Source organism: Bombina bombina, chromosome 4 (assembly GCF_027579735.1).
Source record: "Bombina bombina isolate aBomBom1 chromosome 4, aBomBom1.pri, whole genome shotgun sequence".
NCBI classification, from domain to species: Eukaryota; Metazoa; Chordata; class Amphibia; order Anura; family Bombinatoridae; genus Bombina; species Bombina bombina.
In genome coordinates this window covers 305,415,619-305,435,393 of record NC_069502.1, presented here as the reverse complement: position 1 = coordinate 305,435,393, position 19,775 = coordinate 305,415,619, and the positions used below count along the sequence as shown (strand labels likewise).

At 41.3% G+C, this 19,775-nt stretch overlaps 1 protein-coding gene across 1 annotated transcript in view; it reads right to left on the bottom strand.

The window, feature by feature from the left end:
• ATR (ATR serine/threonine kinase) overlaps nt 1-19,775 on the bottom strand; it is a 455,512-nt gene that overhangs the window by 181,721 nt on the left and 254,016 nt on the right. Inside the window, exons 33-34 of the mRNA XM_053711664.1 lie at nt 5,559-5,736; nt 3,962-4,138 (exon numbers count right to left, since the gene is read on the bottom strand). Coding sequence (XP_053567639.1) covers nt 3,962-4,138; nt 5,559-5,736 — 355 coding nt within the window. The remainder of the gene's footprint in view (nt 1-3,961; nt 4,139-5,558; nt 5,737-19,775) is intronic.

Here is a 19,775-nt window from a genome sequence, read left to right as displayed (position 1 = left end):
CTATCTTCATCCATCCGGAGCGGCAGCATCCTGAAGACCTCAGACGCGGAACATCCATCCTGAACGACGAATTACGGTTCCTTTAAATGACGTCATCCAAGATGGCGTCCCTCGAATTCCGATTGGCTGATAGGATTCTATCAGCCAATCGGAATTAAGGTAGGAAAATTCTGATTGGCTGATTCAATCAACCTATTGGCTGATCGGAACAGCCAATAGAATGTGAGGTCAATCTGATTGGCTGATTGGATCAGCCAATCGGATTGAACTTCAATCTGATTGGCTGATTGAATCAGCCAATCAGAATTTTCCTACCTTAATTCCGATTGGCTGATAGAATCCTATCAGCCAATCGGAATTTGAGGGACGCCATCTTGGATGACGTCTTTTAAAGGAATCGTCATTCATCGCTCAGTCGTTGGCCAGGATGGATGTTCCGCGTCGGAGGTCTTCAGGATGCTGCCGCTCCGCTCCGGATGGATGAAGATAGAAGATGCCGCTTGGAAGAACACTTCAATTGGATGGAAGACCTCTTCTGCCCCGCTTGGATGAAGACTTCTACCGGATGGGGACCTCTTCTTGCCCCGCTTGGATGAAGACTTCTACCGGATGGAGGACCTCTTCTTGCCCCACTTGGATGAAGAATTCGGCTCGGCTGGGTGAAGACGACTCAAGGTAGGGAGATCTTCAGGGGGTTAGTGTTAGGTTTATTTAAGGGGGGTTTGGGTGGGTTAAAGTAGGGGTATGTGGGTGATGGGTTTTAATGTTGGGGGGGGGTTGTATTTTTTTTACAGGTAAAAGAGCTGATTACTTTGGGACAATGCCCCGTAAAAAGCCCTTTTAAGGGCTGGTAAAAGAGCTGATTACTTTGTAATTTAGAATAGGGTAGGGCATTTTATTATTTTGGGGGGCTTTTTTATTTTATTAGGGGGCTTAGATTAGGTGTAATTAGTTTAAACTTCTTATAATTTTTTTTTATTTTCTGTAATTTAGTGTTTTGTTTTTTTGTATTATAGATTAGTTTATTTAATTGTATTTTAGTTTAGCTAATTGTAGGTAATTTATTTAATTAATTTATTGATAGTGTAGAGTTAGGTGTATTTGTAACTTAGGTTAGGATTTATTTTACAGGTAATTTTGTAATTATTTTAACTACGTAGCTATTAAATAGTTATTAACTATTTAATAGCTATTGTACCTAGTTAAAATAAATACAAAGGTGCCTGTAAAATAAATATAAATCCTAAAATAGTTACAATGTAACTATTAGTTATATTGTATCTATATTAGGGTTTATTTTATAGTTAAGTATTTAGTTTTAAATAAAAATAATTTATTTAATTGTAGTAAATTTATTTAGATTAATTTAAATTATATTTAACTTAGGGGGGTGTTAGGGTTAGGTTTAGGGGTTAATAACTTTATTATAGTAGCGACGACGTTGGGGGCGGGAGATTAGGGGTTAATAATTGTAGGTAGGTGGCGGTGATGTTAGGGAGGGCAGATTAGGGTTTAATAAAATGTATTATAGTGTTTGCGAGGCGGGAGTGCGGCGGTTTAGGGGTTAATACATTTATTATAGTGGCGGCGCGGTCCGGTTGGCAGATTAGGGGTTAATAAGTGTAGGTAGGTGGCAGCGATGTTAGGGGCAGCAGATTAGGGGTTCATAGGGATAATGTAGGTGGCGGCGGTGTCCGGAGCGGCAGATTAGGGGTTAAAAAAATTTATTATAGGATTTGCAATGTGGGGGGGCCTCGGTTTAGGGGTTCATAGGTGTTAGTGTACTTTATAGCACAGTAGTTAAGAGCTTTATGTTCCCGCGTTAGCCCATAAAACTCTTAACTACAGACTTTTTTTGCGGTTGGAGTCTTATCGGTAGAGGCTCTACCGCTCACTTCTTCCAAGACTCGTAATACCAGCATTAGGCAAATCCCATAGAAAAGATAGGATACGCAATTGACGTAAGGGGATCTGCGGTAGCCTGGAGTCGCGGAAAGACCAGCGGGCGTTAAAAAGCAGCGTTAGGGCCCCTTAACGCTGCTTTTTAACCCTAACGCAGAACTCTTAATCTAGGCGCATGTTTGCCCAAAACCCTAATAAACCTAATAACTGACAAAGAGGTATCTCTTAAGAAATGCTTATGTGTATAACATTCTTTATGATTTTCAGCCCAATCCCTTCCCTCCTACACTTCCTCTTGGGAATCATATTTAAACTTATTAATTTCAATGGAGGAACATTTTTCTTGCCACCAAAAATAATTATTATGAAAACAAATACAGAAGCAAACTCCACTTGTAATCTGGCCCCTAGATAGCTATGTCCTTTAAAGGGACATAAAAGTTAATACTATAGCTGCATAACTTCAGCATACTATTGTAACACTGTAATATAACGTTCTTTAGCTTTTATTTTTCTTTAAAGTAATAAAAATGAAAAAGCTTTTAAAAAAAAAATTATACTGCAAAATGTGTTAAAATAGTATGCCACTGTCTCACAGCCAAAACATAATACAGGTGGCCCTCGGTTTACGACGGTTCAATTTGCGCAGTTTCAGAATAACGCCCTTTTTTTTGCTATTGAAAAGCATTGACTGCTATTGAAAGCATTAGCACATGCATACATTAAAATAGCCAGTAGGTGGAGCTGTCCGCTTGTGTTGCAGCAAACACATGCAAAGAAAAGCAAGACAGACATGATCAATGGATCAGTTTTCAAAGGAACAAGATCTAGCAGCCACTTCCCTTAGCTGCAGACTCAATGCAGAGAACTGTTTGCAGAAAAAGGCAAGTAAAAAACGTTTTTGTTCATTAAACTTAGTTTGATGATGATACAGTCTGTTGTGTGATTAAACACAGGCAGGCTAATCAGTGTATAACCAGACCTGAGCAATGGAGCCGTTTTTAAAGGAAGTAAAAAAACGTTTTTCTACATTAAACTTAGTTTGATGATGATACAGTCTGTTGTGTGATTATTTTGTTTTTGTTCATTAAACTTAGATTGATGATGATGATACAGTCTGTGTTTGTGTGTTATTTTATTAGGTGCGGTTTAGCAAATGTTTTTGTTTATTAAACTTAGTTTGATGATGATACAATCTACAGTATATTTTTAGGTTTATAATGCTGTTTACCATTTAAAGTCTTCATTTCAAAGCTTTAAAAATAATGTATTAGGTGTTACTTATGTCAATTTTGAGAGGGGCCTGGAACCTAACTCCCTCACTTCCTATTGACTTACATTATAAACTGGGTTTCAATTTACAACGGTTTCGATTTACAACAATTCCTTCTGGAACCTAACCCCGGGGTAAAATGAGGGCTACCTGTACTGAATTTTATGTCCCTTTAAAATTAGCATTTCATATTTTGTTAATCTAAAGTAGAGGTCACATTCTATCAGTTCCTAAAATATATGCTCACAGAATTAAAGGGACAGTCTACACCAGAATATTTATTTAATCCCTTTATTAACCATTGCCTAGTTTTGCATAATCAATAGTTATATTAATACACGTTTTACCTCTGTGATTATCTTGAATCTAAGTCTCTGCAAACTGCCCCTTATTTCAGTTCTTTTGACAGAATTGCATTTTAAGCAATCAGTACTGACTCCTAAGTAACTCCACGTGCGTGAGCACATTGTTATCTATATGAAACACATGAACTAACACCCTCTAGTGGTGATAAACTGTCAAAATGCCCTGAGCTAAGAGGCGGCCTTCAAGGGCTTAGAAATTAGCATATGAACTTCCTAAATTTAGCTTTCAACTAAGAATACCAAAAGAACAAAGCAAAATAGGTGATAGAAGTAAATTGAAAAATTGTTTAAAATGACATGCCCTTTCTGAATAATGAAAGTTTGTTTTGGACTAGCCTGCCCCTTTAACAACACTTTATAATCACTTTTTTTCCTCATAAAATGAAAACAAGTTAGGAAATTAATAGTGATGAAATGTCACCTGTTGTTGAGAGTTAGTAAAGCCCTGCGTAGTGCCAGGATGGGCTCTCTTGCTCTATAGGAATTCTGGGTCATTTCTAACCGAGCTGGCCAATTAAGAGGATCCTTGGTAAGATTGCCAGCAGGCTGCTGAAGCAACATTTTCACACTGTGCTCCAGTTCACATAACATGTGCAACCTTAAACCAGAAAAATAAATAAATGTATAAATACAAAGTCATGTAATGTATCCCAGTACATGCATCAATCTCAGTATCTACTTACAATAATATTGACATATAAACTTGTATACAGACAGCTAACTACAAAATGTCCTCAAATGTTTGTGTATTTTGTGCTAGTTCTTCACATAACTGGCATATGCGCTTGTTCAGATGAACATAAAGGAACAGTAAACACTTTTGAGATAGTACTATGAAAAGCTTAATTGTGTATAGTAAAACAACTTCACAATACACTTTGATTATATATATATATATATATATATATATATATATATATATATATATATATATATCACCGGAATGGACCGCACTCACAGACTGGACTGGGTACACATCCTAAGCCACTGTTAACTTCACAGCCCTGAACACTGACAGACAGCTGCACAGTTCCCAGCAACCCAGGCAGTTAACCCCTGAACAGCCTGGGTGACAGGCCCGCAGGGCAGCATTACAAACATTATAAACACAACACGCAGAACACCTGGCACTCGCCAGCAGATACTCAGTAAAGTTTAAAAGCAAAACTGGGGGAAGTCAGTTACATTTGGCGCCAAAGGATCAAGCCCAGGACCACGTCAAGATCTCCCCCTTCCTGGGACCCTAAACCAGCACCCACAAAATGCATACTTTCAAACAAACCAACTGGGAACCTCCCAGGGTGATACAGGCTTTGTAATCTACCCTATGTATGTATGTAAGCCTGTTTCACCCTGGGAGGTTCCCAGATGGTTTGTTTGAAAGTATGCATTTTGTGGGTGCTGGTTTAGGGTCCCAGGAAGGGGAAGACCTTGACATGGTCCTGGGCTTGATCCTTTGGCGCCAAATGTAACTGACTTCCCCCAGTTTTGCTTTTAAACTTTACTAAGTATCTGCTGGCGAGTGCCAGGTTTTCTGTGTGTTGTGTTTATAATGTTTGTAATGCTTCCCTGCGGGCCTGTCACCCAGGCTGCCCAGGGGTTAACTGCCTGGGTTGCTGGGAACTGTACAGCTGTCTGTCAGTGTTCAGGGCTGTGGAGTTCACAGTGGCGTAGGATGTGTACCCTGTCCAGTATGTAGTGTGGTCCATTCCGGTGTTTTGTATTTACATAGGGCAGATTACAAAAGCCTGTGTCACCCTGGGAGGTTCCCAGTTGGTTTGTTTGAAAGTATGCATTTTGTGGGTGCTGGGCTTGATCCTTTCGCTCCAAATGTAACCGACTTCCCCCAGTTTTGCTTTTAAACTTTACTGAGTATCTGCTGGCGAGTGCCAGGTTTTGTGTGTGTATATATATATGTGTGTGTATATATATATATATATATATATAAATATATAGTATATATATGTGTTACAATAAAATAATGTACAGCAGTATTTTTAATAAATGTTGTACCATACCTTACAATGTACTCATATCCACGTTGATAAGAACCCCTCTCAAAACTGGCAGCAGACAAAGGTACAATCTGCTCAGCTCGTACAACTTTAAGTGTATTGTAAAATAATTCTGCCTCTTTCTTCTTAGCTGATAGCAGAAGCTGCCCAAGTCTGATGCTCCATGTTGTGGATTTTTTATCTAGAAAAAACAGAATTTATGCTTACCTGATAAATTACTTTCTCTTGCGGTGTATCCAGTCCACGGATTCATCCTTTACTTGTGGGATATTCTCATTCCCTACAGGAAGTAGCAAAGAGAGCACAGAGCAAAGCTGTCCATATAGCTCCCCCTCTAGCTCCACCCCCCAGTCATTCGACCAAAGGTTAGGAAGAAAAAGGAGAAACCATAGGGTGCAGTGGTGACTGTAGTTTAAACAAAACATTTTTTTACCTGACTTAAATGCCAGGGCGGGCCGTGGACTGGATACACCGCAAGAGAAAGTAATTTATCAGGTAAGTATAAATTCTGTTTTCTCTTGCAAGGTGTATCCAGTCCACGGATTCATTCTTTACTTGTGGGATACCAATACCAAAGCTTTAGGACACGGATGAAGGGAGGGAACAAGACAGGTACCTTAAATGGAAGGCACCACTGCTTGTAAAACCTTTCTCCCAAAAATAGCCTCCGAAGAAGCAAAAGTATCGAATTTGTAAAATTTGGCAAAAGTATGCAGTGAAGACCAAGTCGCTGCCTTACAAATCTGTTCAACAGAAGCCTCATTCTTGAAAGCCCATGTGGAAGCCACTGCTCTGGTAGAATGAGCAGTAATTCTTTCAGGAGGCTGCTGACCAGCAGTCTCATAGGCCAAACGGATGATGCTTTTCAGCCAAAAGGAAAGAGAGGTAGCAGTCGCTTTCTGACCTCTCCTCTTACCAGAATAGATAACAAACAAGGAAGATGTTTGTCTGAAATCCTTAGTTGCTTGTAAATAGAACTTTAAAGCACGAACTACATCAAGATTGTGTAGTAGATGTTCCTTCTTTGAAGATGGATTAGGACACAGAGAAGGAACAACTATTTCCTGGTTAATATTCTTGTTAGAAACAACTTTAGGAAGAAAACCAGGCTTGGTACGCAAAACTACCTTATCTGCGTGGAACACCAGGTAAGGTGAATCACACTGTAAGGCAGATAATTCTGAAACTCTTCGAGCAGAAGAGATAGCTACCAAAAACAAAACTTTCCAAGATAACAACTTAATATCTATGGAATGTAAAGGTTCAAACGGAACCCCTGGAAGAACTGAAAGAACTAGATTTAGACTCCATGGCGGAGCCACAGGTTTATAGACAGGCTTGATTCTGACTAAAGCCTGAGCAAACGCTTGAACGTCTGGTACCTCTGCCAGACGCTTGTGTAAAAGGATAGACAGAGCAGATATTTGCCCTTTTAAGGAACTAGCTGACAATCCTTTCTCCAATCCTTCTTGGAGAAAAGACAATATCCTGGGAATTCTAATTTTACTCCATGAGTAACCCTTGGATTCACACCAACAAAGATATTTCCGCCATATCTTATGGTAGATTTTCCTGGTGACAGGCTTTCTAGCCTGAATCAGAGTATCTATAACTGACTCAGAGAAACCACGCTTTGATAGAATTAAGCGTTCAATCTCCAAGCAGTCAGACGTAGAGAAACTAGATTTGGATGCTTGAACGGACCCTGTATTAGAAGGTCCTGCCTCATTGGCAGTATCCATGGTGGGACAGATGACATTTCCACTAGGTCTGCATACCAAGTCCTGCGTGGCCACGCAGGCGCTATCAGAATCACCGAAGCCTCCTGCTTGATTCTGGCGACCAGACGAGGGAGGAGAGGAAACGGTGGAAAAACATAAGCCAGATTGAAGGACCAAGGCGCTGCTAGAGCATCTATCAATACCGCCTTGGGGTCCCGGGACCTGGACCCGTAGAGAAGAAGTTTGGCGTTCGGACGGGACGCCATCAGATCCAACTCTGGAGCGCCCCATAGCTGAGTCAGCTGGTCAAATACCTCCGGGTGGAGTTCCCACTCCCCCGGGTGAAAAGTCTGACGACTTAAAAAATCTGCCTCCCAGTTGTCTACTCCTGGGATGTGAATTGCTGAGAGATGGCAGGAGTGATCCTCCGCCCACCTGATTATTTTGGTTACTTCCGTCATCGCTAGGGAACTCTTTGTTCCCCCCTGATGATTGACGTAAGCTACAGTCGTGATGTTGTCCGACTGAAATCTGATAAATTTGGCCGCAGCTAGTTGAGGCCATGCCTGAAGAGCGTTGAATATCGCCCTCAGTTCCAGAATGTTTATCGGGAGAAGAGTTTCTTCCCGAGACCATAAGCCCTGAGCTTTCAGGGAGTCCCAGACCGCACCCCAGCCTAATAGACTGGCATCGGTCATTACAATGATCCACTCTGGTCTGCGGAAACATATTCCCTGAGACAGGTGATCCTGAGACAACCACCAGAGAAGAGAAGCTCTGGTCTCCTGGTCCAACTGAATTTGAGGAGACAAATCTGCATAATCCCCATTCCACTGTTTGAGCATGCATAGTTGCAGTGGTCTGAGGTGGATCCGAGCAAAAGGGACTATGTCCATTGCCGCTACCATTAGTCCGATTGTCTCCATGCATGTCGCTAGATGTTGCAATGTAATAGAGGAAGACCCACTAGAGGTACTGGGCATCGCTTGAGCGGGCGTAACTGGTTGTGACACATGGGGAGAGGTAGGCGGACTATCCTCATTACCTTCAGTCTGAGAATCATCTAGGGCCACAATTTTAAGTGCAACAATATGATCTTTAAAGTGTATAGACATATTAGTGCAATTGGGACACATTCTGAGAGGGGGTTCCACCATGGCTTCTAAACACATTGAACAAGGATTTTCCTTAGTGTCAGACATGTTAAACAGACTAGTAGTATACACAAGCAGGCTTGGAAGACACTTTAATCAAATAAAAAACACAATTTGAAAAAACGTTACTGTGCCTTTAAGAAATAAAAAGAGCACACAATTTTACAAAATAGTGAAAAATGCACCAATCTTTTTGATATTTTCACAGTATGTACCTAAGGCTTTAATATGATTGCACCACAAGTTTCAGAACGATTAACCCCTTAATGCCCAAACCGGAGCAGCCTAAAGCCAACAACCGGTTAATTAACTACAGCACCTTGCCACAGCTTACTGCTGTGGCCCTACCTGCCCTTAGGGATCAGATTTGGGGGAATAAAGCTTCTTGTAGGCCCTCAATCAGCAGCAGGACCCTCCATGTGAAGCAGCATGAACAGTCTTTCAATTCTAAGTGCGCATCTGAGGTGCAAAATTAGGCCCCTCCCACTCCACTCCGGAGTTGTGAGGCCTACAAAAATCACTTCTAAGTGACTAAATTTATGCCATGTGGATAATAACCCCAGTAAAACACTCCAAAGTGCTTAAAAAAGTGTCTCCAACGAGTATTTCTTAAATAAATAATCGATTGCCCTGCATTAGTGTCAACCAGCCTATTTAGCCCTGTTATGTAAGCATTCAATTCTATACTAAGTCTCAGAACATAGCTTACCCTCCCCACATGGGGATCTTGTCAATCTTCTAGCATTATCTCAGTCTTGTCTAGAAATAATTGACTGAACATACCTCATTGCAGTCAAGCCTGCAAACTGTTCCCCCCAACTGAGGTTTTCTGGTACTCCTCAGTCCTGTGTGGGAACAGCAGTGGATTTTAGTTACAACATGCTAAAATCATTTTCCTCTCAGCAGAATTCTTCATCACTTTTTTTGCTAGAGAGTAAATAGTACAAACCGGTACCATTTAAAAATAACAAACTCTTGATTGAAGATAATAAAACTACAATTCTAACACCACATTCACTTTACACTCCCGAGAGACTCTAGTGCTTAGAGCCAGCAAAGAGAATGACTGGGGGGTGGAGCTAGAGGGGGAGCTATATGGACAGCTTTGCTGTGTGCTCTCTTTGCTACTTCCTGTAGGGAATGAGAATATCCCACAAGTAAAGGATGAATCCGTGGACTGGATACACCTTGCAAGAGAAACATAATTTATGTAAGAACTTACCTGATAAATTCATTTCTTTCATATTGGCAAGAGTCCATGAGCTAGTGACGTATGGGATATAAAATCCTACCAGGAGGGGCAAAGTTTCCCAAACCTCAAAATGCCTATAAATATACCCCTCACCACACCCACAATTCAGTTTAACTAATAGCCAAGTAGTGGGGTGATAAAGAAAGGAGTAAAAAGCATCAAAAAAGGAATTTGGAAATAATTGTGCTTTATACAAAAAATCATAACCACCACAAAAAGGGTGGGTCTTATGGACTCTTGCCAATATGAAAGAAATTAATTTATCAGGTAAGTTCTTACATAAATTATGTTTTCTTTCATGTAATTGGCAAGAGTCCATGAGCTAGTGACGTATGGGATAGTAATACCCAAGATGTGGAACTCCACATAAGAGTCACTAGAGAGAGAGAGATAAAAATAATAGCCATTTTCCGCTGAAAAAAATTAATCCACAACCCAAAATATAAGTTAATTCTCATAATGAAAAGAAAAAACTTAAACATTAGCAGAGGAATCAAACTGAAACAGCTGCCTGAAAAACTTTTCTACCACAAACTGCTTCCGAAGAAGCAAATACATCAAAACGGTAGAATTTAGTAAATGTATGCAAAGAAGACCAAGTTGCTGCTTTGCAAATCTGATCAACTGAAGCTTCATTCTTAAAGCCCACAAAGTGGAGATTGATCTAGTAGAATGAGCTGTAATTCTCTGAGGCGGGGCCTGCCCCGACTCCAAATAAGCCTGATGAATCAAAAGCTTTAACCAAGATGCCAAGGAAATGGCAGAAACCTTCTGACCTTTCATAGAACAAGAAAAAGATAACAAATAGACTAGAAGTCTTCCTGAAATCTTTAGTAGCAAAACTGCCTTATCCTGATGGAAAATTAGAAAAGGAGATTCACAAGAAACAGCAGATAATTCGGAAACTCTTCTAGCAGAAGAGATGGCCAAAAGGAACAACACTTTCCAAGAAAGTAGTTTACTGCCCAAAGAATGCATAGGCTCAAACGTAGGAGCCTGTAAAGCCTTCAAAACCAAATTAAGACTCCAAGGAGGAGAAATTGATTTAATGACAGGCTTGATATGGAGCAAAGCCTGTACAAAACAATGAATATCAGGAAGCTTAGCAATCTTTCTGTGAAATAAAACAGAAAGAGCAGAGATTTGTCCCTTCAAGGAACTTGCAGACAAATCTTTATCCAAACCATCCTGAAGAAACTGTAAAATTCTAGGAATTCTAAAAGAATGCCAGGAAAATTTATGAGAACACCATGAAATATAAGTCTTCCAAACTCGATAATAAATCTTCCTAGAAACAGATTTACGAGCCTGTAACATAGTATTAATCACCGAGTCAGAGAAACCTCTATGACTAAGCACTAGGCATTCAATTTCCATACCTTCAAATTTAATGATTTGATCACTCCCCCGGATGTAAAGTCTGATGGCTGAGATAATATGCTCCCCAACTGTCTACACTTGGGATATGAACTGCAGAAATTAGACAGGAGCTGGATTCAGCCCAAGCAAGTTTACGAGATACGTCTTTTATAGCTTAGGGACTGTGAGTCCCACCCTGATGATTGACATATGCCACAGTTGTGATATTGTCTGTCTGAAAACAAATGAACGGTTCTTTCTTCAACTGAGGCCAAACCTGAAGAGCCCTGAAAATAGCACGTAGTTCTAAAATATTGATTGGTAACCTTGCCTCTTGAGATTTCCAAACCCCTTGTGCTGCCAGAGATCCCCAGACAGCTCCCCAACCTGAAAGACTTGCATCTGTTGTGATCACAGTCCAGGTTGGACGAACAAAAGAGGCCCCTTGAACTATACGATGGTGATCTAATCACCAAGTCAGAGAGAGTCAAACATTGGGATTTAAGGATATTAATTGTGATATCTTTGTATAATCCCTGCACCATTGATTCAGCATACAAAGCTGGAGAGGTCTCATATGAAAACGAGCAAAGGGGATCGCGTCCGATGCTGCAGTCATGAGACCTAAAACTTCCATGCACATAGCTACTGAAGGGAATGATTGAAACTGAAGGGAATGATTGAAACTGAAGGTTCCGACAAGCTGAAAACATAATTTATGCTTACCTGATAAATTCCTTTCTTCTGTTGTGTGATCAGTCCACGGTTCATCATTACTTCTGGGATATAACTCCTCCCCAACAGGAAATGCAAGAGGATTCACCCAGCAGAGTTGCATATAGCTCCTCCCCTCTACGTCAGTCCCAGTCATTCGACCAAGAATCAACGAGAAAGGAGTAACCAAGGGTGAAGTGGTGACTGGAGTATAATTTAAAAGATATTTACCTGCCTTAAAACAGGGCGGGCCGTGGACTGATCACACAACAGAAGAAAGGAATTTATCAGGTAAGCATAAATTATGTTTTCTTCTGTTATGTGTGATCAGTCCACGGTTCATCATTACTTCTGGGATACCAATACCAAAGCAAAAAGTACACGGATGACGGGAGGGGTAGGCAGGCTCATTATACAGAAGGAACCACTGCCTGAAGAACCTTTCTCCCAAAAATAGCCTCCGAAGAAGCAAAAGTGTCAAATTTGTAAAATTTGGAAAAAGTATGAAGCGAAGACCAAGTTGCAGCCTTGCAAATCTGTTCAACAGAGGCCTCATTCTTAAAGGCCCAAGTGGAAGCCACAGCTCTAGTGGAGTGAGCTGTAATTCTTTCAGGAGGCTGCTGTCCAGCAGTCTCATAGGCTAAACGTATTATGCTACGAAGCCAAAAAGAGAGAGAGGTAGCAGAAGCTTTTTGACCTCTCCTCTGTCCAGAATAAACGACAAACAGGGAAGAAGTTTGGCGAAAATCTTTAGTTGCCTGCAAGTAGAACTTGAGGGCACGAACTACATCCAGATTGTGTAGAAGACGTTCCTTCTTTGAAGAAGGATTTGGACACAAGGATGGAACAACAATCTCTTGATTGATGTTCCTGTTAGTGACTACCTTAGGTAAGAACCCAGGTTTAGTACGCAGAACTACCTTGTCTGAGTGAAAAATCAGATAAGGAGAATCACAATGTAAGGCTGATAACTCAGAGACTCTTCGAGCCGAGGAAATAGCCATTAAAAACAGAACTTTCCAAGATAACAATTTTATATCAATGGAATGAAGGGGTTCAAACGGAACACCCTGTAAAACGTTAAGAACTAAGTTTAAACTCCATGGCGGAGCAACAGCTTTAAACACAGGCTTGATCCTAGCTAAAGCCTGACAAAAAGCCTGGACGTCTGGATTTTCTGACAGACGCCTGTGTAACAAGATGGACAGAGCTGAAATCTGTCCCTTTAATGAACTAGCTGATAAACCCTTTTCTAAACCTTCTTGTAGAAAAGACAATATCCTAGCGATCCTAACCTTACTCCAGGAGTAACCTTTGGATTCGCACCAGTATAGGTATTTACGCCATATTTTATGGTAAATCCTTCTGGTAACAGGCTTCCTAGCCTGTATCAGGGTATCAATAACCGACTCAGAAAAACCACGTTTTGATAAAATCAAGCGTTCAATTTCCAAGCAGTCAGCTTCAGAGAAGTTAGATTTTGATGTTTGAATGGACCCTGTATCAGAAGGTCCTGTCTTAGAGGTAGAGACCAAGGCGGACAGGATGACATGTCCACTAGATCTGCATACCAAGTCCTGCGTGGCCATGCAGGCGCTATTAGAATCACTGATGCTCTCTCCTGTTTGATTTTGGCAATCAATCGAGGAAGCAGCGGGAAGGGTGGAAACACATAAGCCATCCCGAAGTTCCAAGGTGCTGTCAAAGCATCTATCAGAACCGCTCCCGGATCCCTGGATCTGGACCCGTAGCGAGGAAGTTTGGCGTTCTGGCGAGACGCCATGAGATCTATCTCTGGTTTGCCCCAACGTCGAAGTATTTGGGCAAAGACCTCCGGATGAAGTTCCCACTCCCCCGGATGAAAAGTCTGGCGACTCAAGAAATCCGCCTCCCAGTTCTCCACTCCCGGGATGTGGATTGCTGACAGGTGGCAAGAGTGAGACTCTGCCCAGCGAATTATCCTTGATACTTCCATCATTGCTAGGGAGCTTCTTGTCCCTCCCTGATGGTTGATGTAAGCTACAGTCGTGATGTTGTCCGACTGAAACCTGATGAACCCCCGAGTTGTTAATTGGGGCCAAGCCAGAAGGGCATTGAGAACTGCTCTCAATTCCAGAATGTTTATTGGAAGGAGACTCTCCTCCTGATTCCATAGTCCCTGAGCCTTCAGAGAATTCCAGACAGCGCCCCAACCTAGTAGGCTGGCGTCTGTTGTTACAATTGTCCAGTCTGGCCTGCTGAATGGCATCCCCCTGGACAGGTGTGGCCGATAAAGCCACCATAGAAGAGAATTTCTGGTCTCTTGATTCAGATTCAGAGTAGGGGACAAATCTGAGTAATCCCCATTCCACTGACTTAGCATGCACAATTGCAGCGGTCTGAGGTGTAGGCGTGCAAAAGGTACTATGTCCATTGCCGCTACCATTAAGCCGATCACCTCCATGCATTGAGCTACTGACGGGTGTTGAATGGAATGAAGGACACGGCATGCATTTTGAAGCTTTGTTAACCTGTCTTCTGTCAGGTAAATCTTCATTTCTACAGAATCTATAAGAGTCCCCAAGAATGGAACTCTTGTGAGAGGAAAAAGAGAACTCTTCTTTTCGTTCACTTTCCATCCATGCGACCTTAGAAATGCCAGAACTAACTCTGTATGAGACTTGGCAGTTTGAAAGCTTGAAGCTTGTATTAGAATGTCGTCTAGGTACGGAGCTACCGAAATCCCTCGCGGTCTTAGTACCGCCAGAAGGGCACCCAGAACCTTTGTGAAGATTCTTGGAGCCGTAGCCAATCCGAATGGAAGAGCTACAAACTGGTAGTGCCTGTCTAAGAAAGCAAACCTTAGATACCGGTGATGATCTTTGTGGATCGGTATGTGAAGGTAAGCATCTTTTAAATCCACTGTGGTCATGTACTGACCCTTTTGGATCATGGGTAAGATTGTTCGAATAGTTTCCATTTTGAACGATGGAACTCTTAGGAATTTGTTTAGAATCTTTAAATCTAAGATTGGCCTGAAAGTTCCCTCTTTTTTGGGAACCACAAACAGGTTTGAGTAGAACCCTTGTCCTTGTTCCGACCGCGGAACCGGATGGATCACTCCCATTAATAACAGATCTTGTACACAGCGTAGAAACGCTTCTTTCTTTATCTGGTTTGTTGACAACCTTGACAGATGAAATCTCCCTCTTGGGGGAGATAATTTGAAGTCTAGAAGGTATCCCTGAGATATGATCTCTAGTGCCCAGGGATCCTGAACATCTCTTGCCCAGGCCTGGGCGAAGAGAGAAAGTCTGCCCCCCACTAGATCCGGTCCCGGATCGGGGGCTCTCGGTTCATGCTGTCTTTGGGGCAGCAGCAGGTTTCCTGGCCTGCTTGCTCTTGTTCCAGGACTGGTTAGGCTTCCAGCCTTGCCTGTAACGAGCAACAGCTCCTTCCTGTTTTGGTGCAGTGGAGGTTGATGCTGCTCCTGTTTTGAAATTCCGAAAGGGACGAAAATTAGACTGTCTAGCCTTAGCTTTGGCTTTGTCTTGAGGTAGGGCGTGGCCCTTACCTCCTGTAATGTCAGCGATAATTTCTTTCAAACCGGGCCCAAATAAGGACTGCCCCTTGAAAGGTATATTAAGTAATTTGGACTTAGAAGTAACATCAGCTGACCAGGACTTTAGCCACAGCGCCCTACGTGCCTGTATGGCGAATCCTGAGTTCTTAGCCGTAAGTTTGGTTAAATGTACTACGGCCTCCGAAATGAATGAATTAGCTAGTTTAAGGACTCTAAGCCTGTCCGTAATGTCGTCTAGCGTAGATGAACTAAGGTTCTCTTCCAGAGACTCAATCCAAAATGCTGCCGCAGCCGTAATCGGCGCGATACATGCAAGGGGTTGCAATATAAAACCTTGTTGAACAAACATTTTCTTAAGGTAACCCTCTAATTTTTTATCCATTGGATCTGAAAAAGCACAGCTATCCTCCACCGGGATAGTGGTACGCTTAGCTAAAGTAGAAACTGCTCCCTCCACCTTAGGGACCGTTTGCCATAAGTCCCGAGTGGTGGCGTCTATTGGAAACATCTTTCTAAATATTGGAGGGGGTGAGAACGGCACACCGGGTCTATCCCACTCCTTAGTAACAATTTCAGTTAGTCTCTTAGGTATAGGAAAAACGTCAGTACTCGCCGGTACCGCAAAGTATTTATCCAACCTACACAGTTTCTCTGGTATTGCAACGGTGTTACAATCATTGAGAGCTGCTAAGACCTCCCCTAGTAATACACGGAGGTTCTCCAATTTAAATTTAAAATTTGAAATATCTGAATCCAATCTGTTTGGATCAGAACCGTCACCCACAGAATGAAGCTCTCCGTCCTCATGCTCTGCAAGTTGTGACGCAGTATCAGACATGGCCCTAGTATTATCAGCGCACTCTGTTCTCACCCCAGAGTGATCACGCTTGCCTCTTAGTTCTGGTAATTTAGATAAAACTTCGGTCATAACAGTAGCCATATCTTGTAATGTTATCTGTAATGGCCGCCCAGATGTACTAGGCGCCATAATATCACGCACCTCCCGGGCGGGAGATGCAGGTACTGCCGCGTGAGGCGAGTTAGTCGGCATAACTCTCCCCTCGCTGTTTGGTGAAATTTGTTCACATTGTACAGATTGACTTTTATTTAAAGTAGCATCAATACAGTTAGTACATAAATTTCTATTGGGCTCCACCTTGGCATTGGAACAAATGACACAGATATCTTCCTCTGAGTCAGACATGTTTAACACACTATCTGTAATGGCCGCCCAGATGTACTAGGCGCCATAATATCACGCACCTCCCGGGCGGGAGATGCAGGTACTGCCGCGTGAGGCGAGTTAGTCGGCATAACTCTCCCCTCGCTGTTTGGTGAAATTTGTTCACATTGTACAGATTGACTTTTATTTAAAGTAGCATCAATACAGTTAGTACATAAATTTCTATTGGGCTCCACCTTGGCATTGGAACAAATGACACAGATATCTTCCTCTGAGTCAGACATGTTTAACACACTAGCAATAAACTTGCAACTTGGTTATAATCTTTTTTAGCAAAAACGTACTGTGCCTCAAAGAGGTACTAAACGATTAAATGACAGTTGAAATAATGAACTGAAAAACAGTTATAGCATCAAACTCTAAAACAACACAACTTTTAGCAAAGGTTTGTTCCCATTAGTAAAATAACAATAATTAAATTTGACATAAAAATTACAGAGCAACGTTTTTATTCACAGTCAATATAAAATTCTCACAGCTCTGCTGAGAGAATCTACCTCCCTCCAAAGAAGTTTGAAGACCCCTGAGATCTGTCAGAGATGAACCGGATCATGCAGGAAATATAAGAGTAACTGACTGGAATTTTTTGATGCGTAGCAAAGAGCGCCAAAAACGGCCCCTCCCCCTCACACACAGCAGTGAAGAGAAACGAAACTGTCACAATTAAAAGCAAACAACTGCCAAGTGGAAAATAATGCCCAAATATTTATTCACTCAGTACCTCAGCAATGAAAACGATTCTACATTCCAGCAAAAACGTTTAACATGATAAATACTTATTAAAAGGATTAGTGACTTTTAACAAAGTAGTTCCGGTGAAATACCATCCCCAGAATACTGAAGTGTATACATACATGTCATTATAACGGTATGGCAGGATTTTCTCATCAATTCCATTCAGAAAATAATAACTGCTACATACCTCAATGCAGATTCATCTGCCCGCTGTCCCCTGATCTGAAGCTTTTACCTCCCTCAGATGGCCGAGAACAGCAATATGATCTTAACTACTCCGGTTAAAATCATAGTAAAAAACTCTGGCAGATTCTTCCTCAAACTCTGCCAGAGAAGTAATAACACGCTCCGGTGCTATTGTAAAATAACAAACTTTTGATTGAAGTCATAAAAACTAAGTATAATCACCATAGTCCTCTCACACATCCTATCTAGTCGTTGGGTGCAAGAGAATGACTGGGACTGACGTAGAGGGGAGGAGCTATATGCAACTCTGCTGGGTGAATCCTCTTGCATTTCCTGTTGGGGAGGAGTTATATCCCAGAAGTAATGATGAACCGTGGACTGATCACACATAACAGAAGAAACCAATTTTAATCGTCTCTTGTCTGTTAGAGACAGAGTCATGGACACTGAATCTATCTAGAAACATAAAAAGGTGACCCTTGTCTGAGGAATCGAGGAACTTTTTGGTAAATTGATCCTCCAACCATGTCTTTGAAGAAACAACACTAGTTGATTTGTGTGAGATTCTGCAGAATGTAAAGACTGAGTTAGTACCAAGATATCGTCCAAATAAGGAAACACTGCAATACCCCATTCTCTGATTACAGAGAGTAGGCCACTGAGAACCTTTGAAAAGATTCTTGGAGCTGTCGCTAGGCCAAATGGAAGAGCGACAAATTGGTAATGCTTGTCTAGAAAAGAGAATCTCAGAAACTGATAGTGGTCTGGATGAATCGGAATATGAAGATATGCATCCTGTAAGCCTATCGTGGACATATAATGACCTTGCTGAACAAAATGCAGAATAGTCCTTATAGTCACCATTTTGAAAGTTGGCCTGAATGAATTTTCTTTCTTTGGGACAATGAATAGATTTGAATAAAACCCCAGACCCTGTTCCTGAAACAGAACTGGTATGATTACCCCTGAAAGTTCCAGGTCTGAAACACACTTCAGAAAAGCCTGAGCCTTTACTGGATTTGCTGGGATGCGCAAGAGAAAAAATCTTTTCACAGATGGTCTTACTCTGAATCCTATTCGGTACCCTTGATAGACAATACTCTGAATCCATTGATCTGCCCAAAAGTTTTGGAAGAATCTTAATCTGCCCCCTACCAGCTGAGCTGGAATGAGGGACGCACCTTCATGTAGACTTTGGGGCTGGCTTTGGTTTCTTAAACGGTTTCCAATTGGAACCAGATTCTTTGAGGGGAAGGATTAGGTTTCTGTTCCTTATTTTGTTGAAAGGAACGTAAACATTTAGAAGCTTTAGATTTACCCTTAGGTCTTTTATCCTGAGGCAAAAAAACTCCCTTCCCCCCAGTGACAGTTGAAATAATTGAATCCAACTGAGAACCAAAAAAATTATTACCTTGGAAAGAGATAGTAATCTAGACTTAGATACCATGTCAGCATTCCAATATTTGAGCCACAAAGCTCTTCTAGCTAAAATAGCTTAAGACATAGATTTAACATCAATTTTGATGATATCAAAAATGGCATCACAGATAAAATGATTAGCATGTTGAAGCAAGCGAACAATGCTAGACAAATCAGGATCCATTTCCTGTTGCGCTAAACTTTCCAACCAAAAAGTTGATGCAGCTGCAACATCAGCCATAGAAATGGCAGGCCTGAGAAGATAGCCAGAATATACAGTAAATAAGCTTTCCTTAGATAAGATTCAAGTTTCCTATCTAAAGAGTCCTTAAAGGAAGTACTATCTTCCATAGGAATAGTAGTACGTTTGGCAAGAGTAGAAATAGCCCCATCAACTTTGGTGATCTTTTCCCAAAACTCCAAACTGACTGCTGGCAAAGGATACAATTTTTTAAACCTTGAAGAAGGGATAAAAGTAGTACCAGGCCTATTCCATTCATTAGAAATCATATCAGAAATAGCATCAGGAACTGGAAAAACCTCTGGAGTAACCACAGGAGGTTTATAAACAGAATTTAAACGTTTACTAGTTTTAGTATCAAGAGGACTAGTTTCCTCAAAATCCAATGTAATCAACACCTCTTTTAACAAGGAACGAATATACTCCATTTTAAATAAATAAGTAGATTTGTCAGTGTCAATATCTGAGGAAGGATCTTCTGAATCAGATAGATCCTCATCAGATGAGGATAATTCAGTATGTTGTCGGTCATTTCAAATTTCAGCAACTTTATGAGAAGTTTTAAAAGACCTTTTACATTTATTAGAAGGCAGGATAGCAGACAAAACCTTCTGAATCGCATCAGCAACAAAAT